Source organism: Anneissia japonica, unplaced genomic scaffold, assembly GCF_011630105.1.
Source record: "Anneissia japonica isolate Jap-2015-1 unplaced genomic scaffold, ASM1163010v1 scaffold288145_len34183_cov261, whole genome shotgun sequence".
In the NCBI taxonomy this organism is placed as follows: Eukaryota; Metazoa; Echinodermata; class Crinoidea; order Comatulida; family Comatulidae; genus Anneissia; species Anneissia japonica.
The window spans coordinates 2,139-11,828 of NW_022704695.1; the positions used below are offsets into that span (position 1 = coordinate 2,139).

The 9,690-nt window shown below is 38.7% G+C and overlaps 1 protein-coding gene across 1 annotated transcript; it reads left to right on the forward strand.

The window, feature by feature from the left end:
- The first annotated feature begins 750 nt into the window (after nucleotides 1-750).
- LOC117104775 (enoyl-CoA hydratase, mitochondrial-like) lies at nucleotides 751-9,277 on the forward strand. Its single transcript, XM_033245625.1, has 4 exons — nucleotides 751-909; nucleotides 2,467-2,661; nucleotides 3,490-3,626; nucleotides 8,114-9,277. The coding sequence occupies exons 1-4, from the start codon at nucleotides 792-794 to the stop codon at nucleotides 8,177-8,179; spliced, it is 516 nt and encodes a 171-aa protein (XP_033101516.1). The 5' UTR covers nucleotides 751-791; the 3' UTR covers nucleotides 8,180-9,277.
- Nucleotides 9,278-9,690: the final 413 nt, after the last annotated feature.

A 9,690-nucleotide genomic window follows, 5' to 3' on the forward strand; every position in this document is an offset into this window, starting at 1 on the left:
TTCCTCATGCTAAGCTTAAAAAAAAAGTGGGTTTTGAACTATAGACGAATGGTGAAGAGTGGAGAAACAAGTTGGTATTAGGACTATGACTAATTACTGTATAGTGTTGATATTTGTCACAGGGCCGGCGGATCCAGCACTTCTTTTTAACGGATGGGTGGGGGCACAACAGTTTCAGATAAGTGAATAGCACATAACATTAATTTGCATTGACATTTTAAAAATTTAGTGGGGGGGGGACGTGTCTCCCCGTGGCCCCTACTGGATCCTCCCCCCGTGTCACACTACTACCAAGCACCTTCTGACACCATATACGTAAAAATAATTTAATGGTTTCTATAGTTAATAACAATTACAATTTACAGTTACTCCCATTTACAAATGTAGGCCTAAATCGTAAATCTACAAATATAGTTACAACACTATATAAATCAATTTACAAATACAATGCTTTTCTTAATACAAAACCCCAACTGGAGACAAAACCGTGAATTCACCTGAAACGTGCGAAATTTTATAGTTTTAAAATATAGGCCTAAGTGCTTGCTAGTGGCCATCTGGTAGTCAGATTTGCCAAGACTGTAATTCAAACATGGAATAATTATCAAAAAGTACCAAAAACATTTTTATAACTTTAGTGCACAAGAGCAGTTTTTCCACAAACAAATACAAGAATAGGGCGACGATAAATTCGCCCTTGTTATAGTTCGCACTAAATGCGTCCGCTCGAACTCTGACATCCGCTCGAACTGTCATTCTCTCGCGAATCGACCAGAGTGGCATTCTTGAGAATGAGCATGGCTGCTTTACGTGTAGGAGTTGTTCGTTGCCTGTTTGCAAACCCCCTGGCAAAGGCAAAGGTAGCTTTGCCAACAGCTCAGCTTAATCCTCATAGAAACTACGCTTCAGGTGATTGTGTGCCTAGCCTAGGCTAGATGCCATGGCATAGGCCCTATATTTATTTACTTGATTTGATGCTAACCACCTGTAAAAACTTGGCCTACCGCACATGTGTGCCTGCCCAGTCAACCAGAAAGAACCTCCTCTGCTATATTTTTGGCATTAGGCCTAGGCCCTAGGGCCTCGATAGTAGTAGGGGTCTAGAAGTCTGTCTGTGCTGTAGTACAACTGAATTGTGTCGCCCAGATGAAACCTGGTGGCCAAATTGTATGCTTGATCCCAGCTGTATTACTTTACATAGGCCCTACTATTTATGCAGCCTCATGCAAAGGCCTTAGTTAGCTAGGTAACTAATTAGACTAGGTTTATTTAGTATAGGCGTAGGCAGCGTGACCACTCACAATTTTTGATATACCCAATGACTGGGTCGAAATTACCCAAGATTCAGCAAAAATTGCCCAAAATTACCCAAGGTTCCTGAAAATGCGTTTTTTGCATGTATAGTTTCCCTTTTAGTTCAATTTATAAACCATTTTTTATTGTAATTGTTTGTGTTAATTATTAAAATTAATATTCATGAGGTGATAATGCGGATAAAAAATACGCCCGTTCAAATACCCAAGGATTTGAACGGAATACCCAAGAACCCAAGACCAAGTCAAAAGATCTTGGGTAAATACCCAAGCAGTGGTCACACTGGGCATAGGCCTAGCCTAGTAGTAGGTGGATTTGGCTTGTTTTGAGAGTGCCATTATTTTTTGTGGTCCTAATTATGAATTAGGACTAGTAACTGAACTGTTACCACGGTACCGTGCGAATTATCTTGATTCTTATTTGCACGGTAGACCCAGCCAATCAATGTGATGATGAGGCAGGTTGAAAGAACCGCTATTAAAGCCTTGCTTCATTCAACCTCTGAGCCATACTGTAAAGTTTTTGAATTGCACGGATGATACTTCAAAAACTAGCTCAAATTTGCACTGAAAATTGTTAGGAAAATAGGTGCGCAGAATCGTAATTACTGCATAATACATTGGTTATTATATTAGGGATTAGGTCAAAGCCTAAAATTTCTTTTTATTTTAAGATCTCGTTTATTACTGTTGTTTTGTATGTATTTCCATTGTTATTACTGTAAATAATTATTAATAATAATTGCATTGTAATATAATTTTTAAATAATTTGTTAAATACTGCAGTACACCACATAGACCTAGATATTCTGAAAGTATTATTATATTCTACTGTATTGCTTAGAATAATACAATGTTTAGTATCAAGGAGGGAAAAGTTTTACAATACAGTTGTTTTCTTTTTGAAGTTATTTACAACAAACAAACAGCTGAAAATAAGATTTTAAGAAGAATGTTTCATTTTATGAAGGAAATGTTTGTTTCTTTTTAAAATTACTTAATTTATAATGAGTGGTTCTCATATCATACCTGTGACCCCTGGTGTTAATGAGAGTTTTCCAGATCGTTTATATTTACCTGTAATTATCTTTATGATTTGCAGGATTGAACAAATCTTTTATTGTGATTGTGTGATTGTTGTTTTTTTAAACAGATGCATACGAATACTTGAAAGTGGACAGAGCTGGTAGCAATGGGTGCATAGGGCTTATAACCTTGAACCGGCCAAAAGCTTTGAATGCTCTGTGTGATGGTTTGATGAAGGAGTTGGCAATGGTCTTGGATGAGTTTGAAGTTGACCGATCTGTAGGCTGCTTGATCTTGACTGGCAGTGAAAAAGCATTTGCTGGTAATTATATTACAGCAGTTGCAGATACAAGGGGTGGCAAAAGGGGTGCCCACCCAACCCCCACCCCTAACTTTAGCCAAAAAGTCACTAACCAATTGCAAAAATCATTCTATAAGAAATTAAATGGCTGAAACTCTTCAGCGAACCACCACAATAGGTAAGGCAACACCCCAAAAACATCCTCTCTTGACCGTAGCTTCTTCCCCCTTCGGACGGAACTAAAATGCCTATTGCGCCACCTTTAGGAAAAAATTCTGCCACTGTGCAGTTTTTCTATTCCAAAGCATATATATATCTGTCTCTTATACACATCTAGATGTGTATAAGAGACAGATATATATATACATACATATCACGAAAAAGAACTTAATTATAAAATAATATTATATAGGAGTGATGTTTTGCCCTACCTGACTTGTTATACGAATTGTGAGGTAGGGCAAAACATCACTCCTATGATATTTTAGTTACATATAGCATTAGCAGTACCCGCTGCTACTAGGGGATCGGATACATCACTAGTCACCAAGCGCAAGCTCGGTGGTCTAGTGGTTAAGACATCAGGCAAGGTACCTGGAGGTCCTGGTTCGATTCCCACCCGAATCACTTGGGAAATTTTTTTTGTTAGTATTTGGGGACGTACTGAGTATTCAGTATGATAACACGTCAGGTAGGGCAAAACATCACTCCTATGATATTTTCCTGACGCATACTCACACTTCGTTATAGTATTATATATACCAGACAAATTTAAAATATTTATACAAATATAAAATTAAGACATAACAGTAAAACATTACTGTTAATAATTAAATTGTTTTTTCACAGCTGGTGCAGACATCAAAGAGATGCAGAACCGGGAATTCTCGCAAGTTTACAGTGGCAACTTCCTAAATCATTGGAACAGACTCAGTAAAAACGTCAAACCAGTCATTGCTGTTGTCAATGGCTTCGCTGTAAGTTTCATTTGAATTTGAAGAGTTTAACTTGGTTTTTTCTGAAGTCTAAACCCAGGTACAAACAGTGTGGGCCAACGCAGGATTTTTTCTCATAGTTTCCCACGACCCAAGACCGTCAGCTACCATAGAAATGTTGTCCAAGATACAAAATATATACGGGCAATGTAATATATCAAAGTACTTTAGTGTCTCGTAACAACAGTATGATATGATTAACATACCTATTAAAGAAAGTAATTACCAAAGCATCATTTTCAAGTTTATTTTCATGATTTGTTGATTTCAATCGTTTCGATGTGACCGAGTTAATTCTGACATTGGTTGCTAAAATTTTTGTTTCTAGTTTTGATTTTATATGGCCCACTAATGAGGTGCTAAAGTGGAAGGAAGTTCCCTCAAGCTTAGACAAATACTGAGCCGAGAGGATGTGAACAAGTGACAACGCTGTCAAATTTATAAAACTTTATTTAAAGAGCAACCCAGAAAATTATGTGTACGGCATTTTGAAATACAAACATTATTCAACCACTTTTGATGTATTGCTTGAGTGATAAGAATGGCACGCTGACTAAGATTAGTACACTCTGCCTGCGCATGCACAGCGATTTTTATCAAGCTAATTGGATGACAACAGCCAAACATAAAGACATATTGAAGCTGATATTTTATCAACTTAAAAAGTGTTTAAATGTTTTGTTTGAAGGAGAATCTTCTAATTTTAAGTGTTGTTTTAACACTACTTTCAATATAATTATTTTTAGACCCAAATGCGATCTGACACCCTCTAAAATTAATTCACGACCCCAACTTGGGTCGTGACCGGAGCTATACCACCTCAGCTCCACCATGGTTTGGGCTGAAGTAAGAAAATATATAGTTATGGCACCTGAAATTTTAAAATAATTGTCGTTTTTTCCTCAATTTTTTTTTTAAACCCCCCCCCCCCAAAATCACCTTGAATACACCACTGGTCACAATGTGTAAAGGTGTGCACAGTGAGTAATCACCTTGAATACGCCACTGGTCACAATGTGTAAAGGCGTGCACAGTGAGTAATCACCTTGAATACGCCACTGGTCACAATGTGTAAAGGCGTGCACAGTGAGTAATCACCTTGAATACGCCACTGGTCACAATGTGTAAAGGCGTGCACAGTGAGTAATCACCTTGAATACGCCACTGGTCACAATGTGTAAAGGCGTGCACAGTGAGTAATCACCTTGAATACGCCACTGGTCACAATGTGTAAAGGCGTGCACAGTGAGTAATCACCTTGAATACGCCACTGGTCACAATGTGTAAAGGCGTGCACAGTGAGTAATCACCTTGAATACGCCACTGGTCACAATGTGTAAAGGCGTGCACAGTGAGTAATCACCTTGAATACGCCACTGGTCACAATGTGTAAAGGCGTGCACAGTGAGTAATCACCTTGAATACGCCACTGGTCACAATGTGTAAAGGCGTGCACAGTGAGTAATCACCTTGAATACGCCACTGGTCACAATGTGTAAAGGCGTGCACAGTGAGTAATCACCTTGAATACGCCACTGGTCACAATGTGTAAAGGCGTGCACAGTGAGTAATCACCTTGAATACGCCACTGGTCACAATGTGTAAAGGCGTGCACAGTGAGTAATCACCTTGAATACGCCACTGGTCACAATGTGTAAAGGCGTGCACAGTGAGTAATCACCTTGAATACGCCACTGGTCACAATGTGTAAAGGCGAGCACAGTGAGTAATCACCTTGAATACGCCACTGGTCACAATGTGTAAAGGCGAGCACAGTGAGTAATCACCTTGAATACGCCACTGGTCACAATGTGTAAAGGCGAGCACAGTGAGTAATCACCTTGAATACGCCACTGGTCACAATGTGTAAAGGCGAGCACAGTGAGTAATCACCTTGAATACGCCACTGGTCACAATGTGTAAAGGCGAGCACAGTGAGTAATCACCTTGAATACGCCACTGGTCACAATGTGTAAAGGCGAGCACAGTGAGTAATCACCTTGAATACGCCACTGGTCACAATGTGTAAAGGCGAGCACAGTGAGTAATCACCTTGAATACGCCACTGGTCACAATGTGTAAAGGCGAGCACAGTGAGTAATCACCTTGAATACGCCACTGGTCACAATGTGTAAAGGCGAGCACAGTGAGTAATCACCTTGAATACGCCACTGGTCACAATGTGTAAAGGCGAGCACAGTGAGTAATCACCTTGAATACGCCACTGGTCACAATGTGTAAAGGCGAGCACAGTGAGTAATCACCTTGAATACGCCACTGGTCACAATGTGTAAAGGCGAGCACAGTGAGTAATCACCTTGAATACGCCACTGGTCACAATGTGTAAAGGCGAGCACAGTGAGTAATCACCTTGAATACGCCACTGGTCACAATGTGTAAAGGCGAGCACAGTGAGTAATCACCTTGAATACGCCACTGGTCACAATGTGTAAAGGCGAGCACAGTGAGTAATCACCTTGAATACGCCACTGGTCACAATGTGTAAAGGCGAGCACAGTGAGTAATCACCTTGAATACGCCACTGGTCACAATGTGTAAAGGCGAGCACAGTGAGTAATCACCTTGAATACGCCACTGGTCACAATGTGTAAAGGCGAGCACAGTGAGTAATCACCTTGAATACGCCACTGGTCACAATGTGTAAAGGCGAGCACAGTGAGTAATCACCTTGAATACGCCACTGGTCACAATGTGTAAAGGCGAGCACAGTGAGTAATCACCTTGAATACGCCACTGGTCACAATGTGTAAAGGCGAGCACAGTGAGTAATCACCTTGAATACGCCACTGGTCACAATGTGTAAAGGCGAGCACAGTGAGTAATCACCTTGAATACGCCACTGGTCACAATGTGTAAAGGCGAGCACAGTGAGTAATCACCTTGAATACGCCACTGGTCACAATGTGTAAAGGCGAGCACAGTGAGTAATCACCTTGAATACGCCACTGGTCACAATGTGTAAAGGCGAGCACAGTGAGTAATCACCTTGAATACGCCACTGGTCACAATGTGTAAAGGCGAGCACAGTGAGTAATCACCTTGAATACGCCACTGGTCACAATGTGTAAAGGCGAGCACAGTGAGTAATCACCTTGAATACGCCACTGGTCACAATGTGTAAAGGCGAGCACAGTGAGTAATCACCTTGAATACGCCACTGGTCACAATGTGTAAAGGCGAGCACAGTGAGTAATCACCTTGAATACGCCACTGGTCACAATGTGTAAAGGCGAGCACAGTGAGTAATCACCTTGAATACGCCACTGGTCACAATGTGTAAAGGCGAGCACAGTGAGTAATCACCTTGAATACGCCACTGGTCACAATGTGTAAAGGCGAGCACAGTGAGTAATCACCTTGAATACGCCACTGGTCACAATGTGTAAAGGCGAGCACAGTGAGTAATCACCTTGAATACGCCACTGGTCACAATGTGTAAAGGCGAGCACAGTGAGTAATCACCTTGAATACGCCACTGGTCACAATGTGTAAAGGCGAGCACAGTGAGTAATCACCTTGAATACGCCACTGGTCACAATGTGTAAAGGCGAGCACAGTGAGTAGTGCACCATCATTTTGGTGAGACATTTAAGGCTCTGGCCCATGTGTATGTTAGAGAATGCAGTACACTCTTCAAAAAAATAGGAGGGGATTGTTCCCTGGTGTACTGCCCAATCCACCTCCAGAAGGACCCCACTGAAAACAGTCTACTGTAAAGCATCATAATTGTATTCCCATTAGATGATAAACAAATTTAAAGTTATTATTTATACATTATATTATTTCCTCCTAATTTCGTTGATATTTGGCCAATGTATTGTGTCTAAAATTTTCCACAAAGTACCATTGTAGTTTTGCAGCTAATGATGAATATTTGATACAGCAATAATAGAATATGGTAGATAAAATTTGTATTGCATTGTATTACACAAGTAATAATAATTTGTACTTTAATTTTAAAGTCAATAGTAAAGCCATCATTTAACCTATTATTTTCCTAATCCTGAACTGGCAATATGCACTTGCTTTGATTCCTAAAATAATGATAGTTTTTTAAAATAATAGATGAAACAAATGTATGTGTGGGCATGAATAACACTATAGGTTTAAAATTTTACAGTGCAAACCTTACAATTAGCAGAAATGTTTGTAAAACTAACTGAAACGAATGTGAAAGTCTCCCTGCTTCTCTACGCATGAAAGGAGTTATAAATATGAGTATAGATTTAATGAAATTTATTAGTAGAAATCCTAGCCTCAATATGGCTAGGCCTGGCTGAACGTGACAAGCAATAAAGATGCAGGCCATTGCAGGCCTGATTCTTTATTATAAAATTGATTAGTAAAACTTGGGTATGAAAATTATACAAAGTTGAGCAAGATATTACTGATATTTTTAAAAGCTTAAGATATGATTTTAAATGTTACTGAGATTTTAAATGTTTATTTTTTTATAGAATGATCGCAAAGAAGGGATGACCGCCTTTGTGGAGAAAAGGAAGGCCGAATTCAGTGACAGCTAAGGGTGCGCAGACCTTACTAGAATTGCCGTGATTTTTATGTTGAGGGTGATTAGCATTTAGTTTGTCTTACAGATATCAGCCCGTCTTACAGATATCAGCCCCCTGAAATGTTCCGTTTCTTATCTACTTTAACACTTGGTATCATTCAGGCTTGCTACAGTATTTTTGAGAAACATTTTAGTGCAAATAATAATGTAATATCGAATTCTACATGTTCTACATCGCTAATATGCACCTCACAGATGTTCAAATTGCATAAAAACCCCTTTAGTTTTTAGTGGAATTTTCAGAGTTTATGGTTCTGCCTTTAACTTTAGGAAGGTTTTGTTTTTTAAAAATAATACCAAAAAAATGCTAACAAACCTTAATGAAGAAGTTAAATGCTGATAACACCTATGTTGTATGCATTAAATTATGTGCTGGACCAATTATGTACAAATTGTTATTGCAGTATTACCAATGATAAAGAGATAAAATTAGTTTTTATTACTTTAAACCAATGGTAGCTGCTTCTGATCTCATGGCATTTGGGTATTCTATTACCGTATATTCTCACGTATAAGACAAGGCTTAAAATAGCAAAGTACGATAGAAAAACAGGAGGTCGTCTTATACGTGCAACACGTACAAATTTTTGATTTTTAAACCATGTTCGTCTTATGTGCAGATCATTACATAACATCAGAAATGGGATCAATGGTTTGTCAGCTGCGAAAATGGTGTCGGCTGAACGCATTTTGTGTCGCCGATAGCAACAGAGTAGCATCACATAGTATCGTGACGTAACACTGTAGTACTCTATAACATGGTGTTATTTGGCAGATTGTCCCTTCATTTGGCACTGGTTTTAGCCAGCTAGATCAAGACCATAAAAAGCAGCAAAAAGTATAAATTCTGGCGATGAAATAGGAGGGTCGTCTTATTATTATTATTATTATTATTATTATTATTACTATTATTATTATTATTATGTTGACTATTGCTTCCAATCACACATTTATACACTGCTGACATATTTTCTTGTGATGGAAATAAAAATGGTAGGCTATATAAATTAATCATGGACTTTATGGAAATAAAATGATATAAGAAAATTAATCATGTTGTTTTCTTTACTTTTCCCTCGATGGAATTTTAAATTTTTAAATTTGATGTAGACAACCAACAGTGAAAAAAAAATCATTGACAGATTAAGCATAATATACTTTGAAAAAAAAATATATAAAAACATCACTGATCACACTCTGATCAAACTCAATCCCATAGGAGTTGCTATGGGATTTCTTTTACCACCACACACTTCTTTTAGAAAGATATTTTAAAATTTCTTGGTTCAGACCACTCATCGGCTCTGGAACCACCAATGACAGGGTTGCCTAAGGATAGTGTAGTTATAGGCCTTTACAATAATCCACAACAGCTGGCCATATGAAAATATTGTAACAAAAATTGTAGAAGGGTGTCTAGAAAACTCGGATCAATTTTGTCTGGTCAATTTTTATAATTTTGTG

What these genes read in the sequence shown, in the direction of transcription:
- LOC117104775 (XM_033245625.1), top strand. Translation starts at nt 792, where the DNA reads ATGAGCATGGCTGCTTTACGTGTAGGAGTTGTTCGTTGCCTGTTTGCA. An exon ending in TCATAGAAACTACGCTTCAG is followed by an intron (nt 910 to 2,466) that starts GTGATTGTGTGC and finishes TTTTTTAAACAG; the next exon opens with ATGCATACGAATACTTGAAA. An exon ending in CAGTGAAAAAGCATTTGCTG is followed by an intron (nt 2,662 to 3,489) that starts GTAATTATATTA and finishes GTTTTTTCACAG; the next exon opens with CTGGTGCAGACATCAAAGAG.